The sequence below is a fragment of the Rutidosis leptorrhynchoides genome, chromosome 3 (assembly GCF_046630445.1).
Source record: "Rutidosis leptorrhynchoides isolate AG116_Rl617_1_P2 chromosome 3, CSIRO_AGI_Rlap_v1, whole genome shotgun sequence".
NCBI classification, from domain to species: Eukaryota; Viridiplantae; Streptophyta; class Magnoliopsida; order Asterales; family Asteraceae; genus Rutidosis; species Rutidosis leptorrhynchoides.
In genome coordinates, this window is record NC_092335.1 from 396,877,305 (window position 1) to 396,900,727 (window position 23,423).

General features: G+C 34.6%; 2 protein-coding genes across 2 annotated transcripts; both read right to left on the bottom strand.

Annotated features, from left to right (window-relative positions):
* Positions 1-5,999: 5,999 nt before the first annotated feature.
* Positions 6,000-12,260, bottom strand: LOC139897714 (telomere repeat-binding factor 4-like). Its single transcript, XM_071880406.1, has 6 exons — positions 12,003-12,260; positions 7,851-8,101; positions 7,655-7,739; positions 7,211-7,297; positions 6,316-6,592; positions 6,000-6,234 (listed from the first exon to the last, which is right to left on the bottom strand). Exons 1-6 carry the CDS (start codon positions 12,150-12,152, stop codon positions 6,203-6,205), a joined length of 882 nt encoding a protein of 293 aa, XP_071736507.1. The 5' UTR covers positions 12,153-12,260; the 3' UTR covers positions 6,000-6,202.
* Positions 12,261-14,780: 2,520 nt separating this feature from the next.
* Positions 14,781-17,859, bottom strand: LOC139897716 (THO complex subunit 6). The gene is made up of 13 exons (XM_071880407.1): positions 17,595-17,859; positions 17,452-17,483; positions 17,256-17,354; positions 17,031-17,107; positions 16,883-16,928; positions 16,747-16,807; positions 16,532-16,585; positions 16,363-16,443; positions 16,216-16,255; positions 15,930-16,030; positions 15,493-15,603; positions 15,294-15,410; positions 14,781-15,068 (listed from the first exon to the last, which is right to left on the bottom strand). Exons 1-13 carry the CDS (start codon positions 17,805-17,807, stop codon positions 14,976-14,978), a joined length of 1,125 nt encoding a protein of 374 aa, XP_071736508.1. The 5' UTR covers positions 17,808-17,859; the 3' UTR covers positions 14,781-14,975.
* Positions 17,860-23,423: the final 5,564 nt, after the last annotated feature.

A 23,423-nucleotide genomic window follows, 5' to 3' on the forward strand; every position in this document is an offset into this window, starting at 1 on the left:
TGCCAGTTGGGTATGATTACATGTACGCGCGTGGTTGGCACGCGCCTGACACACTGCCACTTTATGTCATGTCCGCCGAATGGGCTTCTGCGATTGTGACAGGCATTTAATGGCATCGAGGCGCACGCGGAATATTAAATGCTAGCCGTTTTCTTGTTTTTTCTTTCGCTTAATAGTTTGATATCATACGCCTCGCGCCATATAACATCAAACTGGGGGGACATAATGATACCGCGACCCGCAGGCGCACCGCAAATGTATGCGGACAATCACTATTGTGCGTATGCGTGTTCTTGTGTGCGGTATGCAGCGTGCGAATGCCTTTGTTCCCGGTACGGCGGTTGCTTAGCTGTCAAGTAAATATCTTTTCCATAATTATATCCGTGATTCGGGGGAGTCAGTTATGGATGAGATTATCATGATCTGGGACGGTTCTAGAATTAGGGTTTGCCTATAAATACAAACCCTAATCATCGTTTACCACACACAGCACATTACGTAACCATAGCATACGATACACATTACGTAAAACAGCATCATTCAGCATCTTTTCAAGGTTAACAGGTTAGTCTTTTGTAAGCTAGTACCTACGACCTTATTTGGGGCCTTCCGATCAGCGACCGCTATCGAAGGTGGTCTTAATCACTTGGCCACCCCGCCGACATCATCATGTCGGCCAGGGTTATTCACGGTAGCCGGACCGGAGAGCCACGTTCTAAGATCCTTAAACCCCTCTTTACGTATTGAGCAGGCATATTAAACCCCACGGTTAAAATATGCATGATCACTTATAATTATGTCATATGTATCACTTTATAATTAGGTTTAGCAATAGATATAGATGTGTAAGAATAACTGAACATGGATATAACTCAATGAAGTAATAATTTATATTAGTTGAATCTACACTAAAATATTGCTCCCTCGATTGAATATGTTCACATTTTAACAACTAGCTTTGAATTTATTTTTTTATTTATTTATTTTTTTTTTAAATCACGTTGAGTTTTCATCATTGTTTCTCTTCTGGGTTTGTTCCAAGGTTTCATTCTCCATTTCTTCGGGCATAGGGGTTGACAGAACATACACTACCTTCAAGGTTGTCAACAAAAACTTCATCTCTTTCTGTCATCTTCCAAAATCCACTTCTTCAAACTTTTCAAGTTTTGCAAACATGGAAGTCATTTTCTTCACCGATTCACTGGTCGTTTCTCTAGCAATACTTGATTAGAATGTTATATTTAAGGTGTATTGGATTGTATGGGCCGGAGAATAAAGTCACCGGATTGTTCTTTGAATCGTGTGCTTACTTTCCTAATCAAGTATTTCGACCCAATTAGCCACGGGTTACGCGAAATCTTGAATGTGATAAGATAAAGAATGAATTATCTTCTTGGTTAAAAGAGAATAATCCCAGACAATTGTAGAATGTATATTCTAGTTATTGAGAGTAGAAATTGTATGTAAAATTTCAAAATGTCGAACCCATTTACAAAAAAATAAGTTCCTTATTTATAATGCGCGAAAAGGTACACCCGAAGGGTTGCAACCTTTGAAAATGACCATATTAAAATGGTACATCACTTGGGAACCAAGACCCTTGAAAAGGTGTTAAAATAGGCCTAAAATCATGTATATACCATGCTTAAATTTCCTGGAATAACTCCACATTGTTTAGAAAGCAATGCAACTTTTCAGTTAAGAATCGCTAGTTATACAGCGCGGTGCGCCATTTGGTTACACCACGCTCGACATTCAAAACACGTTATATGGAGTGGCGCGGTATACATCTGCGCAGCACGTAGATGCGCTAGGCAATCCAGTTTCCTAAACAAGTATGTTCGATCGTCAAAACTCGCTCTTTGGCGCGGCACGCCACCCATCTGCGCGGTTCGCAGATGTGAAGCAAGTTAGGTTTCAAACACTACAAACCAATTTCATTTTCACCTCCCATAATCTATCTAACTCTTTACGAACGTGTTCTCTACATTTTACCGAATTCGTTTAGAGTATCAACGGATCATGATCACTTTCTATTTAGCAAATCCAATTTCACTAAATTAATTCGTTGGATCACATTAAAATTACCGACATATCTTACAACTATATGGTGTAATGAATGTTATGTAGTATCGTTATCACACATTCACACCACAAACATGACAGAAAAACATGTAAAAGGTGGTTCGGTACCTGTTATCGAAGGTGGTGATAACGAAGGTGGCGTGGTTAAACCTTCTTTTGTTCAAAGGATCGATAAGCTGATCAAGGAGAAGAAGCGTAAGAAGGAGAGGTGTTCGGTTAGTCGGTGTGAAGATGATAGGCCTAATGCAAATATTGGGTTGAAGAAGAAGGCTTCAAGGGTTAAAGGAAAAGATGTCTCTATCGAAAGTACGTTCTCGCTTAAAGATAATGTCGACGATTTAGAATGTGGTGAGGCGATACAACGGTCCTTCATGGAATCAAATGACGGAGGTTCTTCGGGTCTTGAGCAAAATAGTTTTTTTCAACAGTTTAAGGATCAAGGAATGCCTTGAGTACCCGGGAAACGTATTGGGTGCTCGTCGTCCAAGATTATTTCTTATAATTTCAAATCCCGTGGTGGTAAAGGGGTACACATCGATGCTATTGACGGATTCACAAATCGACCAGACGAAAGAAATGGTAACATGCCTTCTTAATTTCGGCGTCCTTTTATTTTTATGTCCTTGTTGTTATGTAATAGATTTATCACTTTGCGTTTGCTAGGCTGGTATTTTTGTTTGGTTATAATTGTATTTCGTTTAGTTGTCATAGCGTGGCTCGGTTGGAGTTAATGTCGATTTGTGACGGTTTCTAGTTTCGAGCCCGCCCGATTTCATATTGTATGTTTCGATTTGGATCTTCATCTTTCGATGAAGGTGATATCTATAAAGTTTTCGTTATTTTTGCCAAAAAAAAAAAAAAAAAAAAAAAAAAAAAAAAAAAAAAAAAAAAAAAAAGATTCCTGATCTAGAAAATGAATATTCAACCAACACGATGTAAAAAGCTTGGTATACAATTCCTAGCCACAAATATACAGAAAGTGAATATAAAAATTCCAAGTGGGTCCAACCCCACTATAAACCCCATTAAAGCTAAAAAAAACTTGTGGCTAAAATTGACCTACCCCATTTGTGCTCTTACCAGCGACCACTTGTCAAATACCCACCCTCTTCATTTTCAACACAACGACAAACTGAAAAAACCACGTACAATTTTCTTAAAAACAAAACCTCAATCGTGATATAAACAGTAATCAATGTCGGGAGTGGAAGACCATACGATGAAGCAGCTTTTAGGGAAGTCAATTCAGTCCGCTGGTGAACAACGCCAGTATTACAAGGGGATCAAGGTATTCCTTGATCAATTTTCAATTTTGATTCAAACCCTTTTTTGAATATTAAATTTTGAGAGAAGGGTTTGTGTTTGATTTTTTTTCTATATTCATAACTTTTAGATGTTTCTTGAATCGTCTCTACATAACTGAATATTGCTTCTATTGGACCAGTCAGTGTTATCATGTAGTTGTATGAGTGAATTATGCCGAGTATAAAAAATAATAAAATAATAATATATCAATATATTTAATTAAAAAAGTAAAGAAAGAAAATTAATTGACTAGATGGTGTTGTAGGTACCACTATCCCACACCCCATACCCACAACGACCCCCATAGAGCTCGGTGTGGGCGTTGTTAGCTGCCACATAGGACGCCTCCCCTTTTTTGTACCATACGGAATGGTCTTTAACTATTGTGGTGCTTGGGAGTTGTGATCATATGTAGTGATACTCACTTGACATTAGATTAATATAGTGTGTCTATTGTCTATCAAAAGTTGAACTGTTTGTTTTTTTTTTTTTCTTATTAAGTTTTTTTGTCTGAATATATATGACGTCTGAAAAAAATTAATTGACGAATAAATAATTATTGTTTGTTTTTTGGCTGAAGAAACGTCTGAATAATTAAATTTACAAAATTAACCTTATAAGTGGGTAATTAAAATAGCTGTTATTAAAAACTGAGGACTTAAATGAAAATTCACAATTCTTTTGATTTTTTAAATTAAGACGTGTCTTACTTATTAAGTAAAAAACAAACACCCTTTAATAGCTTTTTATATTAAATTCTATTGTATTAACTATTAAGTCAATTAAGTGAAAAACAAACATGGTTTATGTCTATTTAATCATGAGTTAGCGATTTTCTCTTTCATATTACCTTTGTATTTAAAGCTATATGATAGTCTTAGTCTATCAAGATTATGCTTGTTTGTGATCTTTAAATTTTGGGATTCATTTTACTAGCCTCCATTAAGTGAGAAAAAAAAAAAAAAAAAAAAAAAAGCATTAAACTGCTATGATTAAATACATTCTTTTGTGTTTTAGGTCTTAAGATATGAAGGTGATGAAATTGGATTTGGAAAGAAAGCTATGGTCAATTTGAGAGCAAACCCTGCAGCTATGTCAAGATCAGTTAACTTCCATGAAACCTCATAGCTACTAACCCTAAACGAGCTTCGATTCTGATGAGTTCTTCACAACTAATCAAATGCAAAGTGCGAACTAAAAGATGGTTATCTAATATTTTGACAAGTTTTGTTGTAAATAACAAATGTAGAAATAAATTAAGTTGAACAATGGGGATGGAGAGAGGGAGTTCGTTTTCTTGAATGTAACAAGTGAAATTGTGATGAGTAAGTGAAATATAATTTGATAAGTGTTCATAACCTATTACTTCTGTATGAAACTGTAACGATCGATTCTGGTTTATTGATCTAGCATTAGCTCAAGTTCATGCATATCAATAGGGACCGAAATCTTATGGAACTATTGTGACATTCTTTATAATTTTGAAGTATTTTGGCCCCAACAAATGTGTTCAAGCTCCTACCTGCATATCAAGTTTTTATTTAGTTCAAATTCGATCCGAAACTTGTAGCACTCAAACTTGTCTCGTTTGGATTAAGTCGCAACCATATTCAATAACTTAACATTTTTTAACGGAAATAACTAATATTTCATTGATTGTCTTTCTTATGCACTCATGGTTCTTCAAGCATCAGAGTCATCCGTGAACGCTATTCGATGATGGGATGATTTAAAATTAGATTATAATTGGTGAATAATATTAAAATATATAAAACGTAAAGAGATGCTAGTTGAAAATGAAGATTAATTTTCACAGAGCAAACTAAAACAAGTTTTATGCATATTATAATAAGTTTTTTTAATTAAATGCAATCTTAGGAGTTCCAACATCGATACTAACTAAATGATCAACCCTAAGAAAAAGGAACGGTGCGAATTTCAGGGTTTTTTTTTCTTTCCCAAAAACAGAAATTTTAAATTAAAAAGATTCGAGGATCAAATTGTGATACAACTGATACAGACCTCAACAAGTATGGTTGAATGAATTGATCATACTGTCTATTTCAAACATATATTAAATCTATAGAATCTAGCCCTACCCCTACCGACTAAGAGAGACTAAATCAACAAAACATATTTCAATTGAAACGACCTAACACTTGTGTCTTTGTGAATCATAAGTTGGACGAACGCCGATGGGAACTTGTAAAAACGGTTCTACCATCAAACCAAATACTGATTAACCCACCAACCCAACAAACACCAAACCAACCCAAATGATCAAACAACCATCGTACCCCCAAAACTACTTAGACAACCGTAACCCAACCACTAAAACACTCAAGGAACCACATCTTGAAGCCCTAAAGGAATCACCCAAAAACCATCACTTATGCGCACAATCCCAAAACGCTAAAAACCAAAAACCTGCACAAACAGAAATCTTCCAACAAAGACCATGAAAACCCGAAAACTAAGCCCTCAAGTAAAATCAGAGTATCTTGACTTACTCAAGCATGAAACCCACGTAAACAATAATGTTGTTGGTGGCACCAAAGTTGTTATCTGTGGGACTTGAATAGTTCTAACGGACCAAAAAACCGGATGGCTACACAAAACATGTTATCAAAATCCAAAAAACAAGAACAATACAGCAATTATCACAGATAGCGTTCTCAAGTTTAAGCCATTTACTTGACATCAAAAAGTCATTGGAGTAAACCTAGATATATTATATAAGCCTACTACCTTCATAATCATAAGTTACATAGTAGGCAGCAAACTACGATTAACAACTTCACACATACAAACATCACTGCACCATCACGACTTCACCACGCCAACCTGCAAAAAAAACAACGGGTCAGTACTATACATTGTGTTAGTCCAGACCCGACCCATTTTAGAGGGGCGTAAAATATTTACATCTCTCATAAATCTCTTTGGCTACATGCTCGAAAGCTTCAGCTTCTTCAGCCAATCGTGAGACCCGTTCAAATTCTTTAACAGCTTCAGCTGCAACAAACGATTTGTTTTCTGCTTCAGCAACTTTATAAGCAGCAGCAATTTCAGCCTCTTCTAATGTTTCGCCCAAATGACCGTTGATCGGAGATATTTTAGGACGGATCTCTTTGGGTTTCGGGGTTGGGCCCCCCTTGGTTCCATTTGCTACCTCCTTTCGAAGCCGATAACAGTTCTGAACCTAACAATCCAAAAACATAGCTCATTGTCATATGCAGAATCATAATAAACAAGTGTACAGGTCCAAAAAAATAAAATAAAATAAAAAATACTCGAAAAAGCATTGAATTTATAATACGTGGCAATAAGAGTGTGTGGGGCAATGAAACTGACGGAACTGAACTATTGTGGGCAGGCGCAAAAATATGTAGGGTCAGGGGGCACTTGCCCCGAGTGGATTTGTAATTTTTAGGGCAAAAAATTTTGGGTTTTTCAATTTTGCCCCAGTGGATGTGTTTTTCACAGTAGTCTCCATATTTTGCCCAAAAACCCCCATATTTTGCTTAAAAAAAGTAGTTAAGCTTCTAAAAAAATTTCGCCCCCGGTGAAAAAAAATCCTGCTTCCGCCACTGGTTATGGGTTGTGTTGACCAAACACAATTTCTATCCAAAACTTAGGTTAAGTTTTTCTTTTAATGAATAGTAGATCAATTATGATTTACAAAGCAATATTATTTCAGACAAGATTCGAGTTTTTTTAAGATAAAATTAAACAAGCTATTGTGTTCATTAAAAACATGATTTTTCTACCAATTTGACCCGTTTAAAAGTTGACACCTGAAAAAATTAAAAAAATTCACCTTCTCAAGTTTTTCTTGAGCAACAAGCCTTCTTAACCTTCCAGTTAATAACCTCCTAAAATTGGCGGGCACCTCCTGCTGCTTTTTCTGTGTCACAATAATTACTCCGTATAATATTATACAAACAGTGGTGGATCTTGATAATATATATTGTGTAAAGCGTTGTTTACATTGTTAGATTATTTATAGATGTTCAGATTAAATATATAACATTTAACGAAATATAGATTATTCATAGTAATATAACAATGTAATAAAACCATTAGACGATAAAAATAAAAAAGAATATAAGAGTTGTACTAGACAAATAAAAAAGTGAAAGTGGAAGTAGAAGTAGACAATTAAAATTGAAAACAAAGGTGTAAGTGGAAATTGGACCAGCGTTTAAATTCAGACCTACGCTTCCCATTATAAATACAAATTTAAAAAGTAACTGATATTTACCTCAATGAAACTAACAATAGCATTAGTATCTAATCCATTTGGATCATTCAGGGTTGACAATGCTTCATAAATCATTCCATTATACCTGAACAATAAACACTGATGTTAAACATCATCGTAAACTTTGCATATAACAAATTACAATTTGATTTAAAAAAAAAAAAAAAAAAAAAAAAAAAAAAAAAAAAAAACATACTTGGAAGCAGTCTTCCCATCAAGTAAGCATTTTGAGGAATCATCCATATGAAGAACATCAGTAGATGATGGATCAACTACAACAGCCAATGAGGAACAAGAACCAGAACCAGAACCAGGAGTGTATTCAATGGCCAAAGGTGTTGGTGTTTCAGGAAGAGCATCTGTTGTGCTACTTTTTGCTTTTGGTGTTCTTGATTTCTCCCTTGGACCTTGACCATTCGCACTTACACTCATGTTCCTCCATTTATCCTGAAACATTATAAACATTGTTACACGCTAAACACAACTATACATTTATATGACATAGTTAATAAAAAACTTTAATTATAACGACCTACAACCCTGCATATATATATAATTACATTTCTAAGATAGAACTAGTAAAAACTGTTGTGATTTCTTGATACAACAGTTGGTTGCTGATTTGTGAATTCTAAGATGATGGAGTTAGTGATTCATCCAGAACAACTATGCCTAGTTATAAGGGGATCTGAGATTTAATTATTTGTAAAGGAATAATAAGGAAAGATTCGGGTAGAAATTCAGGTTCGGCTTCGAGTATTTCGAGTAGGGGTTGGGAAAGAAATAGGTCGAGATCAAAGAGAGACCGTCACAAACTAGAAACGTGATGTGTTATAATTGTCAGCAGGTTAGTCTAGTCATTACATGTCGCAGTGCGCGATTGATAAGTTGGGTGAGAACGCAACGACCGGTGATCGAGGATGCGCTGATGAGATTCTTGAAGAGCCCTGTTTATTGAATTCGGATTCCTCATTTCATGCTATCCCGTTCTTGAACAAGACGACTAAATTAAGGTATTATTTTAGTAGGGTTTGACTACTAGATGGTGGGGTACTTGATGTAGCGAGTACCATTGATTTAGCCATTAGACACCTAGGTGCTTAGCAAATTGTGCGGCATGTGAGGTTCATTCCCGGATGTTTGATCTCTAATGAGCATTTGCATCATAATGAACGGCTTCATGTTCTATTTGGTGATCAGCAATTGCTCGCGGATAGAAGACATGAACCACGTATATAATAGTGTTGTAAAAAACCCCGATTACTCCACCGTTCCGATTTTCCAAATTCCGTTTTAATTTTATTGGTCAATGTCGGTTAACGAGTTTAAAGTGAATTTGTTACTGAAATTTGATCAAAGTCAAAATTGGTTAACAATTTAACATTAATTTAGACTAAAATTTTAGTTTTGGAACAAATGCTCGGTTATGTTTTTGTTTTATGGTCTTATTCTATAATTACACATATAATTTTAAAATTTATTATTTAAATGTAAAAAAAGTTTAATCCGATTAATCCTCGATTAAAACTTGAATTTCCGATTACTCCCTCTATATTGATATTGTTGATAATCCTGGGTGAAAGGGTGTATGTAAGAAAACCTAGGCAGCTTTCTGATATTGATATTGTGGAGAGATCTTATTCGAGTAGGAGCTCGATAAGAGTAGAAACTTGTGGAGGATTGAAGTTGAGTGGCAACCTTGGGTCACTGAACATGAATGTCGATTCGGGAACGCTAGAGTTTCGGGAATTACAGAAGATCATCTCCAACTATAACTTTGTTGCGACTAACCGACGAAGATAAACGAGATATTTTTCTAGAAGTCACCTTTGATACTACATCTATACAATGAGAGGTGGCTCAGGGCGAAAAACCGGTTAATCTGAATTCGTGCGCAAGTTAATGGTCATATTCCAAAGGTGAAAGCGATAAAGTGGAAAATGCCTTAACTGAGTTGTCCACGTGTTAGCGGGTTTATTTTCGATGGAAAGATAAATCGGGTAGAAGGTTTATTGTATGGAATTGCTTGGGCAATGAAGTTGTTAGAGTCGGGTGCGACTCTAACCCGTTATCTCCTGAACTAGTGAGATATGTGTTGTATCTACAGAGCGTTTTTGTTCCCAAGCGAGTAACGGAGACCGGATTATTATTCAGCGAGTATGGTGTCGAAAGTCTTCCTTCCCGGTGTGAAAGTACGGTGTGTCTCAAGTGATTTACTCGACAGTATAACAAGGAGTTATAATCAATTGATCGGGCGTTGTTGTGGGGTGTTTGTAGTAAAGGTTCAATATTTGAGGTTATTGATTTCTTATTTTCGAGAAGATGACGTTGCAGAGCTCTTTATCGAAGGATGTCAGCTCGTGGAGTTGGATTGTGCGTATTGATCAAGCATATTTTTACTGGTTAAGGTAAAGATACAATTTGGTGCAATAATAATGGGGATTCAAGTTTAATCAGTCGTTTATTCTCCAGTTAGATACCGTCGATAACCCTAGACAAGATATTGGCAATCTCGGGAGGGTAGGAAATGGCTAATCGCCGACAAATCATCGGAATAATCTGACAAAACCCGAGAAAGAACATGCGTACAGTAAAACCTGAATGCGAGATCATGAGACTACATCATGAGAACGATTATCTCAATGGATCGTAAGAGAGCAAGAAGCGAGAGGCAATATAGGCGCAAAGAAGACTATAAAATCTTATAATCTTTTGGTGGAGGGATGTCCTTGTGTTTATAGATGAAAATTATGGTTTCCAAAAAAATAGGGTTTAGAGCTTATGGACCACGACCAAATGTAACCCTATTTTAATCGTAATGATCACGTGTCTCGGACGGTATAGATGGACGTGTTTGACAGAGTTGGAATAAAAAGTTGACTTTGGGTTTTGTTTAATCTTCAAGTGGGAGATTTTCAAGTGGGAGATTATTGCAGTGTGAAGCTCGAACAAAGAAAAGAAATCGAGATCGGGAGTCAAGATCCCAATGAGATCTCACTATCTAAATGGGAGATTTTGGATGAATATGAACAAAGGTTCTAATCCCAATTGGATTGCAATGATCATAGTGAGATATGTCTGACTTAGAGGCTAAATATATAATTCCGACTTTTTGAGTCAATTTTGGTTGTTGGATTTGGTTTCTATCTTTTAGGTTTCCCATATATTAAACTTTATTGTATTGTAACCCTAATTTATAAAGAATTCTCTCTAGTTGGCTGTAGACTAAACCAATCAAATAGATTGGATATAACGTCATATTCATGTGTTCTTTATGTTTCTTGCACCTAATTATTGTGTTTTATTTTAATATTCGTTTGTTGTTGAGTGGGTTTGATAACTAGGTTTATCAGGTCCTCCTGTTCGGACTCGCAGAACTTCTAACAAGAACGGTCAACATTTTAAATTTAAATCATGAGTTGTAATCCCTTGGATCCAACAATTTTCTTGAAATCCAAGGGACCAATCAGAGCGCGACAATCACATGTGATTGAAAAAAAAATCAAAAATTTTTTTTTTTTCAAAAAATGTTATTTTCTTTTCAAATTTTTTTTTTTTATTTAGCCCGATTTAGAGTTTAGGGTTTAGTCCCTAAACCCTAAACTCTAAACCGTTTGTGTTAAAAACTCAATCTAAACCCTAAACCCTAATTTCTAAACCCCAATTTCTAAACCCTAACCCTGGATATAGGGTTTAGGGTTTAGGGTTTAGGAAGTCAATCACATGTGAACCACATTTTGGAGTAGTTTTGACTACATGCGAGAACAAGTAATTGTTGCGCCACATGTCGCACTCTAATTGGTCCCCTCGATCTCAACTTAAAAGTTGGATTCATTTGAATATTCCACTTTAAATCATATAGGTACTTTGAAAAGTAACAAAGTTGACATTCCATTATCTGAAATATACATATTGATACATATAGGCTGAAAACTGTATATGCACAGATTCACCGTGTATACATTAGGAATAGGAATAGATGCATAAATTAATTACTATAATTTTTTTTTTTTTACATCAAAGCTACAAAATTTTTTTATAAACTCCATTTGAATACGATTTAATCCCCACTTTTGTGGGATTGGGTATTGTTGTTGTTGTTGTTGTTGTTGTTGTTGTTGTTGTTGTTGTTGTTAATATGGATAGGTAAAGCATCAACAACATTAATAAAAAGGTATGATTTTTTTTCTGTTAATTAACCCTTCCCCTGTATATTCATATACAGAACAAATTCAAAATTGTGGGACAAATGTGTAAACCCTAACAGGATACATATAAATATCTAAAAACAATTACAATATAATTTCAATTAAAATATAAGAATAAGCGGTATAATATAAAGATGAACCTTGAGATCGATATTGGAACGAGAAAATAACAAGTGATTGAATTCAGGATCTCTTTGGATGTTTTTCCATTTACCGGTGCCGTGTTTTGCGATGCCGGCGCGTAGTGCTTCTTCTTCCTCCGGCGTCCACTTCTGCTTTGGGTTACCCATTGCCTGCCTGCCGACTTATTTTTGTTAAACCCTAAAATAATTATTATTAGGGTTTGTCTCAAAACCCTTTCAGTGTTGAAGGAAGTAAGGAACTAAGAATGTTTTTCTTTTTTTCGTTTTTATTTATTTTTTCTTTTTCGAAATTTACACTCTAATAGTAACCCACATTGGTTTTCCACGTGGATCCTACAGCTGGCTTTCGGTCCTTTTATAATTACTTCTTTTTTTTTTTTTTTTTTTTTTTTTTTTTTTTCAAACAGGTTTCATCAACCAAAATAAATTAATTGTACAATCACAAAAGTGTAGCTTTCAAGTTATTACGTAAGCACTCAATACAACACTTTGAGACACACTAACGACATTAGCAAAATCCTTTATATGCAATAAATAGAAAAACTGAGACGATAGCTCTCTGTCATAATGCCGTCAACTAACGTTTCCTCACTCTCGGTTAAAATTATGGTCGGCATATCGGGTCAACGTTTGACTGGCAGTGTTGTGTAATTATTACCTTCTCGTCTTTTTAATGTTACGACAATGTGATCGTTATTTTTAATTTATATATTCTTATTTTAAAATTAAACTTTAGTTTACTTCTTTATTTTTATCATTATAGATACACTAACTACCGAAATCCAGTCCATTCTCAAACAAATCATCTTACTATATATAATTAATCGATTTCATTCTCAATAACGTTTACATCACTTCTTCCTAACGACAAAACAACAATGAAACTTTTCGTCCCAGCTAGTGATTATCACGATAATGTTTAAGTTCCTACTAAATAAGTTGAAAGTTGCAACCGGTCACAATTGACATGTCGTATGTATATTGTGCAACAGGTCTCAATAACGTTTTACTCACACTTGCATGGTACATATCAAAAGTTAACAGAGGCTATCGACATTGACCAGCTACTCGCGTAATAAGTGAAAACCATAATCTACGTTGATAACAACACTTTAATTATATTAGTAATTTAATACAAACATCATGAACCATTCACATAACGGAGGCTATCGACGTTACTTTTTCTTTTAAAACATTAGACTTCTTACCGTTTCTTTTCCTTTTGATAACAGAGTAATTAGCCTTCTATATGAGTTCTAGTTGTTTTACCGTTTCTCTGTTGAGGACGTTTTCCTTTGGAAAACGACCTCGTTTTTATATGGCTTCTAGTTTCTTTTGCCAAAAAAAAAAAAAAAAAAAAAAAAAAAAGCCATATTGATAAATTTGGTATGTTGAGTAAATTTACTTACTATAGCATTTTGGCCTGAATTTTAGTTAATCTCCAAAAAGAACAAGGAAAATTACTATTTAGGTTTATGGGACTATGGAACCTACTTCGCAGCACTTGTATGTACATTCGTCGTTGATGGAGTCAGAGTCACCTTGATTTCACTAAATATGTTTCAATGCACCTTATTGATCTTAGTAGCTTAGTTCTGATGCACCTAATTGATTGGACTAGCTTTGTTTCCGGTAAACCTTATTGATGTCACTAGATTAGTTCCAATACACCTTATCAATATCACTAGATTAGTTCCAATGCACCTTGTTGCTAGTTTAGTTTCCAACGCACCTTATGGACGTCGCTAGGTTAGTTTCCAATGCACCTTATCAATGTCGCGAGGTAAGTTTAGAATGCACCTCATGGATGTTGCTAGGTTAGTTTTCAACGCACTTGATTGATGTCGCTAGGTTAGTTTAGAATGCACCTCATTGATGTTGCTAGGTTAGTTTTCAACGCACTTGATTGATGTCGTTAGGTTAGTTTCCGATGCGCCTTATATTGAAGTCACTAGGTTAGATCCAAATGCACCTTACTGACGTCACTAGGTTAGGTTCCAACCGCACCTTACTTATTGATTGTAAAAGATAGAACTACGTACAACTTTTGTATATAGAGTTAAAACCACTTGTAGTGGTGACTCGTGTTGGTTACTCGTGTTAGTTGCTTTTTGCACTTTTTTGCTGACTAGAATGTGTTGGTTTTTGGTGTGAAGTATTGGTGATGTTGATTTTTGGTGTGAGTTAGGAGTATTGTGATGATGTGTTAAATATAATTGTTAATTGAGTAAGTATTAAAAAGGGATAAAAAGTAATATTTTTAAATAAATAAAAAGTAATATATATAAAAACCCATGGAAATTTTGATTCTACCATTTTCATGGCGTCTATTATTATTATTTTTATTTTGTATTTTTAATTTATTTAAAAAAAAACTTTTTCCTACTTAAAGGCCGGAGGTCCTCTCGGAAGCAATCTCTTTATCCGTCGAATAAAGAGAGGGATGACTTTCTCTACTCTTGAGAGTGTTTCACTCTGGGTGGAGAAATGACTTGTCTTTATTTCTCGGATAGGGGAAGGATTGTCTACATCTCACCTCCCCCATACACCACTCATGTGGTATTGGGTTTTGTTGTTGTTGTTGTTGTATATAAAAGCAACTGCGTTGCCTTCTCCGTTGCATTCCAACAAACGCCGGCCAAATGCCGCCAAGCAACAACTTGATACGGCGAAGCTTTGCGTTGCCGACCAGCCACGTAGGCACCAACGCCGTTGGTTGTCTAGCGATACAAACGGTCTAAAGGAAAATTGTATAATCACCAAAAATTAGTCATATACACTAATAATGCTTTAAGGTATTGAATACTACAATAATGTTTTAAGGTACTTGTACAAAATAAAGGATTATAACAATAAACCAGCCTCCAATGGCCAAGCTATCAAAGTGAAACAAAGTCAAGTCGACTACCAAATACATTTGCCATACCAGCCAACCAATTAATCTTGAAGGTCGCATTCGGGACAATAACTTCATCTATAAGATTGGCATCGAAACGAACACAAGTGGCTTCCAAATTGAGAAATAACATCTACCACACCACCATAACCAGCAACACAAGTGACCTAAAACCAAATGACATAATTATTAATACGACAACGATATAATGTATTTTTTTTTTTTTTTTACTTTGGTGGTTGGACCCATGACTTTCTAGCAAGAAGTTGATGTTTAAAATGTTCAATTTTTTTGTGATATATGTAAAACACTAATACGTGTTGAGCAAATGAGTTGATCTTTTCTTATTGGAGTTGCAAGGACTAATAAAAAAATAGAAACGAGAAACATACACCAGATGGATGTAAGGAAACGGAAAATGTTGACTGGGGTATACATTGTATCTGAGAAAGCATAACACCATTTATGTCATATCGACTTAATAGTGGTTCCGCTCCCACAGCTAAAATCTGGAAAAATAGAAACAATTTAAGTAGAATTTGAAATAATTTTATTAGAGTCATCTTTTACAGATGAAGCACTAATACTTACTTGATTATCGTCAAAGCATATATCTTGAACGCAAGCACGAGTCGATATCCCTGAAATTTTTTCAGAAGCAGAAAGATTCCACACGGATAGATTCCGTCCACTGCCACAAGCCTACAAAAATATGTGCAACATTAAATATCACTTACTAAATACTAATTTTTTTTTTAAAGAATTAGCATGTCAAATATGATAACAAAAAATATTGTTTGAATAATCATAATGATAATAATAATGAAGTTATGAATAGAGTGATTTAACTAATTTTATGCATTTATAATACCCCTCGGGCACTTTGACCTGTTATAGATATAACCTAAACCGCAGACCTGAAAAATCCAGTTAACACGCAGCCTATAAAGTCAAAACATTTCTACGTTGACCGATTTAAAAGTTTCTTTTTTTTAAAACAAAACTTTCTTTGTGGCTAGAACCCTTACCAACCACTTTTCAGTAGCATCAAGTGCAATGCAACTGACATAAGCAGATTTCTTATCAGTCCCTGGCTCAACAACATTAATACATTTCCCGTTTCTGCAATCTACAATAAACCATCAAATGAAAGATGATAAAGATTAAGACATGTAATCAGAGGTGGCATAATGGGCAGTAGTAATGGATCAAAACGAGTAATTGTTATTGTTTGGTAGGGCAAGTTGACCAGAGATTCTGTTTTGTCCTTCTATATACAATTTAACAAGTAACAAATCGTTTAGTTTAACTTACCCCAAATTCTGGCTGTTCCATCTTCTGAGCCAGTTATAATCTACAAAAAGAGCAGAGTAAAACAAGATTAACTTACACATAGTACACTGACTATTACATACAGTTGCAAACATAACTAAGAACACATTTAAGAAAAGGATCGATTACCTGCTTATACGAATTCCGGGCAACGACAGAATGTAGATAACCATCATGCCCTTTGAAAGTCTGTTTTACTTTAGATCTCTCCTGCAATTATATTGGACAAATATAAAAGGTGATATACGTATGAAGATCTATGTAATTAATTGTTTGATCACCTTCAGAAGATACATACCACATCCCAACAATACAAACATGAATCACCAGCAGCTGAATATATAGAGCCACCCTATGGTAGATTAAAATCAGATACAACATATAAGTTCATAATATATGAAAGTTGAAACAAGTTCTATTAGTTATGAAAGTGATAAATTAACGGGGCGTTGATGTAGATCAAACATAATTATAATTAGTATGAATCAAACGATAGAGGCAATAATTTCATACCTCAGTATCAACAGCGATAGCATTAGTTTCGGGAATAGGGGAAAGTGCACCCCAAGGACCCCTAAGGGAAAAACGGACGCATTAGTTAGAAAAATATATGTGTATCTTATCACAGTTTTATGTTTACGTGACTCACTTATGTTGAGGATTAGCCAACTCAATTTGAGGCTTCAAACGGCCACCTGAAAAAAATTAAATGTGCTTACTGAAGTTCAACAAAAGCAGCGAACGAAAATCTATCAAAAGATGAATAATTCACATTTCTTAAATTATAAATCAACCACCTTGTGACAAACCATCCTGATCAGCATTCATAAAATCCATCCACTTCCATCCTCGAATTCGACCATCATCACCACAACTAAAAAAACAAACATTCGCAAATCTTTTAAATCTTCCATGACAACAACAATCGGAAAAACGATTACATAATCAATCAACATAATCATCATGCACACGATTACACATAACTAGTCATTTTCCATTAGCAAGCATCACTAATCATTTACCTTAATAACAAGGAATCATCACCATCACCATAGAACTTGAGATCATAAGCCGGACCATCATGCCCATGAATTAAAGTTTTTGGTTCAGCAACAAATAAACTAAAAAAAAAAAAAGCAATTAAGCAAATGCACACGAGATGTTTGAATGCACAAATTGCAAATTTTACTATATATTCATTTCCAAAACGCTACTTACTTTTGAGCCCTAGAATTACCATAACCTAATGGCTGCAGAAAAAAAACAAAAGATAAATTACATTACTAAATAGCAGATCAATTTCAATTAGTAAATTAGTATTGAATTAAATAGAAATGGAGGAGTGATAAATGATAACATACGAGTGATGAGATTATAGATGATAAAGAGTATGAGGCGATTGAACCGTCACTAGAAGCAGCAATGATGAAATTAGGGTTTCGGTCTGAAGGAGATGGTGAGAAGAGTGTACGGAAAATGGTGAGGGAATGGGATTGTCTGTCTTCTAAGATGCTGTCTCTATAGGCATCTTCATCCCACTCCCTACAGTCCCCTTCACCACCCACCATTTTCATTTTTTTTTTCTTCAATATTCAACCGCCAAATAAGAGTCGCCTAAATGGTACTACTATATGAATGTGTAATGAGCAAAATGATTAGAAGAAGACATAAAATTAACAATTATGGTTGTCTCAAGTATAAAAATGGAAGAGTGTGGGTGAAGGAGGTTAGATGTCATACTTATAAATGGAAGGGTGATAAATGTAAAGTAACGGTGGTCCTCTTTCTCTGCTCTTATACCATTTCTATAACCGTGACTAGGGAAATGACCCGTGAAATCACGGGTTTGTTTAAATGAAACAGTTTAATGATATGTTTTAGGTATTAAGTGAACGTAAATGCTAAAGTCATTTAATTTAATGACCCGTAGAAAATAGATCTATAATCATCTTTGTCTCCAGATGCATAGTAATCAATAATCAAAACAATGAATCTAAATATCTCAGAACATTCATCATATCAGGCTACAAAACCTTCACTATCTACACCACCACTTTTTAAAATACCATGTTACCTTAGAAAAAGTTTAAACCTTTTAAACGTATAGATAAATAGAATTTACACCAAATTTACACCAAGCTATTATTGAATAGAAGCAATGGATGGCAAGCAATGAAAGTTTTCACTTCTTGTTCGACCATATGAAATGTAGCACCTGTAGAAGCACATGGATGGCAAGCAAAGAGATGAAAGTACCACCAATTGGTGTTCAGGTTTGCTTATTCTGACTACCTTATTCGGCCTACTTTATTCTGAAATGAAAGTACCACCAATAACAAAAGATAATCGCAAACACTTAAGAAGTTACATATCAAAACCATGAATGAGCAAAGAGTTATACCTTATATTGGATGAAAAATCCCATTTCCTTAACCAATTGCAGCTGTATGAACAAAACATCATGAGGTTAGAAAAAAAATTGTATTTTTAAAATTAGTAACTAAGTTCATGAGGTACCATGGAACAAAAAAAAACGTCTATTATGGCCATAGCAACAATACATTCAAAATTAAAACCAAACCATTTTCAACAATAAATAATTATTTAGATAAAAAAAAAGTTAACACAAATCCATCAAATTGATGCAATATCCACACTAATCAGTTAAAAAGGAAAATATTAATGGTTTGGGAAACATAAGCCAGATTAGATCCGAGAACACCAATTAGATTTATTAATAAACAATTTTAATACAAAAATTCAATACAAAAGCAATACCGTGAAGCAATTGGAATGACAGAGATAATAGTGACAGCGGCGATGGTGCGGTGGTTGCGATAGAAGTGACGGTGGCGATGGTGCCTTCAACAGCGATGTTAACGATTATAGTTTAACGAATCAACCACAAACCCTAATTTTGGGCCAGATCTTTTTTTTTTTTTTTTCAAACTGTGAGATATATTAATTTTCATCACAAACATTACAATACAATGGCAGTGCATATACTAACCATAAAACTCCAAATACAAATGAACCAACTAACAAACAATACCAGCACTACTTATACAATCTGCAAACTATTTCCCACCACTTTCAAATCACACAAGCCTGCAACAGTTTTAACATTCTGGGTGTCTTTGACTTTTAAACTGGTCAACTTAAACCTAATGAAATCCTTAACTTCCATACTAACATCTTTGACACTCCTCTTCACATTTCTAAAAATTCTGTTGTTTCTTTCCATCCAGATAGCATACACCAGAGCACCAATGGCCACTTTATTCAAAATATTCCTAATGTCTTTACTTGAAGGGTATTTTGCCATATCATCTATGATCTGCATCAAGTCATTAGTTAACCCCTTATACACCAACAACAGCCTTGTCATCTCCCAAACTTGATTTGAAAATTCACATCTAAAGAACAGATGGGCATGAGAATCTGCTTGTTTAGAACACAGACTGCAAATAAACTGCTTGTGAGGGTACCATTTCTTCAATCTATCTTGGGTATTAAGTCTCCTCTGTACAGCCAACCAAACAATAAAAGCATGTTTAGGAGTAATTTGAGGATACCAAATGATTTTATACCAACTTACAGAAGGCCCATTGCAAACCAAATCCTTCCACACTTGTTTAGTGGAATAAGGTTTAAGTTTGTGATTGCTGGATATCCACCACATTACACCATTAAGGTCATGATGTATATGAGGTTTCATTTTGTCTCCTAGACCTAACATTTGTCTCCAAGCCCAGCTATCATTTTGTTCAAACCCAATATCCCAATAGTTTCTCCCTTTTAATTTCACAATGTTGATCCAATGCCACCAAATAGATTCTTTCTTGCTCAAGATTTTCCAGACTTGTTTCATTAGGAGGACTTCATTCCATTGGGTAAGGGATCTGATACCTAACCCACCTTGGTCTTTAGGTTTACAAATCACCTTCCAAGCCACTTTTGCAGATCTTTTCCCATTTGGACCATTAGCCCATAAGAAATCTTTCATCAATTTTTCAATCTCTTTAATGATAGTATGTGGAAGAAAGTATACTGAAGCCCAATAAACTTGCATTGAGCTTAAAACTGAAGAAATCAATTGTAGTCTTCCTGCATAAGACAGTATTTTATTTCTCCAACAATTAACCTTCTCTTTTACTCTATCAACAATTTGCTTGCAGTCCCCAATGCCAAGTTTTTTGGCAAGTAATGGAACCCCTAAATACCTCATTGGTAATTTACCCACAGTAAATGGCAAAATGCTCAAGATATCATTTTTAACATTTTGGGTAATGCTTCCAAAAAAGATAGTACTTTTGTTGAGATTGGGAAACAGACCTGATACCTCACTAAACTCTTCAATCCCTTTCTTAATGACTGCAACAGACTTTTTTTCTCCTTTACAGAGCATTAACAAGTCATCTGCAAAGCAGAGATGAGACAGCTCAATTTGTTTACATCTATAATGATATCTGAAATCTTTTGACTCCTTAATATGCTTCTTCATGATGAGATTAAGGACCTCCATAACAAGAGTGAACAAATAAGGAGACAATGGGTCACCTTGCCTTAGACCCCTACCCCCTTTAAAATATCCATGAATCTCACCATTAATGCAGATGGAGAAATTCACAGAAGTAACACGGGTCATTATCCAGGATACCATCTTTTCATGAAAGCCAAATTTAACCAAAATACCCCTTAAAAACTCCCATTCAACAGTATCATAAGCCTTTTGAATATCTATCTTCATTGCACATCTTTTGGGACCATTAGCTCTGCCATAACCTTTTAATAATTCTTGAGTCAACAAAATGTTGTCTTGAATTGACCTTCCAGGGATAAATGCACTTTGATTAAGACTAACCAATTTGTTCAAGCCACCCTTGATTCTATCTGTCAAGATTTTGCTTATGCCCTTGTAAATAACATTGCAACAAGCAATAGGTCTAAAGTCTGAGACTTTATTAGGAGTGTCAATTTTAGGAATAAGAGCAAGTAGAGTAGCATTGACCTCCTGTAACAATTTACCAGTGTTGAAAAAATCTTGAATTGCAAGACAAATTTCCTTTCCAACTATAGGCCAAGCTTTTTTGAAAAATCCTGCTGTAAAGCCATCTGGGCCAGAAGCTTTATCACTATCAACATCAAAAATTGCTCTTTTAACTTCTTCATCTGTAACTGCACTAACCATTGCTGATGCTTCATCCAGATTAAGAGTAGTAGTGAAAATATCACCAACTGAATCAATATCTTTAGTCTTCCTTGAAGTCCCCAAAAACTGTTTAAAATGATTAACTATCTGATCAGCAACATCATTACCATAAAATCTATCTCCTTTCTCATTGCAAATGCTTTCAACTCTACTCTTACTCTTTCTTGCTTTCATAATGCCATGAAAATATTTTGTATTTTTATCACCATCCATCATCCATTTAAGTCTCACTTTTTGCTTAAGCAGCTTGAGTTCATCTTGACTTGCTTCCTTATAATCCTTTAACACATTAACAGCATCAATTTTAAACTGATGATCATGAGGGTTAGCATCAACCTTTTCTTGACATTGTTTGAGCTTATCTTTAAGACTGCTCACCCTTGAAAACACATTGCCATTTTTCCAGTTCAGCCTATTTAACTCCTTCTTCATAGCTTTTAATTTTTTAACAACTCTGTATATAGCATGCCCATTTACATCATTCTTCCAACCCTTCTCCACTAAAGGGATAAATTCTGGTTTATCTGCTATGAAATTCATAAACCTAAAAGATTTAGGTTTATGAATTATTCCATCAGGGATAATAAGTATAGCAGGGCTGTGATCAGAAATCAAATAAGGCTGAAAAATGGCATGAGCACTAGCAAAGGAATTGATAAACTCTTTGATGTCGTAGCGTGGGGGTACGTGATAGTACTATATTTTACTACGAAATACGTTACAAATTACACAAGTTTTAATTATTTATTTACAAATGGGATATACCTAAACCTTGCTACAACACTATAGGCAGTGTACCTAATCGTAGAGTAGTATAGTTTTTAGTAAGTCCGGTTCGTTCCACAGGGAGTGGGCTTATTGCACACTATATTTTTAAACAACTATATTTGTACAAAATATATATAATTATATATAATAATATATAAAAGGGGGTTTACCGTTTAATGACCGGTTTGTCGATTTATATTTTAAGCGAAGCGTATAGTAAATGACGATATTTAAATAACAATATAAAATAAATAACAATAATTAAAATGACAATAAATAAAAGTATGAGGAAATATGAAATAAAATATATTATGCTTATTTAAACTTCCGTAACCATGATGGTTGACGTGTTGATTTTAGTTTTATGCCCATGGGTTAATTGTCCTTTGTCCTGGATTATTTAATATGTCCGTCTGGTTTTTGTCCATAACAGTCCATCGGTCATAAATTTAAAGTGCGAGTGTCCTCGTCAAATTATTCTTATACCCGAAGTCAAATATTCCAACTAATTGGGGACTTAAACTGTAACAAGGTTTTAATACTTTGTTTAATAATTGCACCAGGATATCGACTGCGTGTAACCCAAGGTTTTAATACTTTGTTAACAATTACACCAATTACCCTTGAATGTAATCCACCCCTGTTTTAATGAGTCCATTGACTATTAATCCATCCCCGTGTCCGGTCAAATGAACAATAATTCGTACTTATAAATATCCCGCCCATCGTGTCCGATTAAGCGTATGTGGTTATATATAGATATGTAAAATCATAACCTTTATATTAAATTAATGAGGTATCGTTAATTTAATATAAAGCCCATTAATAGCCCATAGTCAAATTTCCACAAGTGTCGTTCTTTTGTCCAAACCCCAATTATGGTACAAAGCCCAATTACCCCGTCTTTAATATTTAGTCCAACATCATGATTACTTTGGCTCAAATAAGCATAATAATAACTTAAGTACGAGACATTAATTTAAAAAGGAGAACATAACTTACATTGAGTATTTATCGCGTAGTGTTACACGGACAGAATTTCGACTTTAAAAACCCGTAAAAATAACTTTTACATAACCCAAACTAATCTAATATAATAATAATCTATACTATATATATATATATATATATATATATATATATATATATATATATATATATATATATATATATATATTATATTTATTTATATTATACTACGGAGTATTAT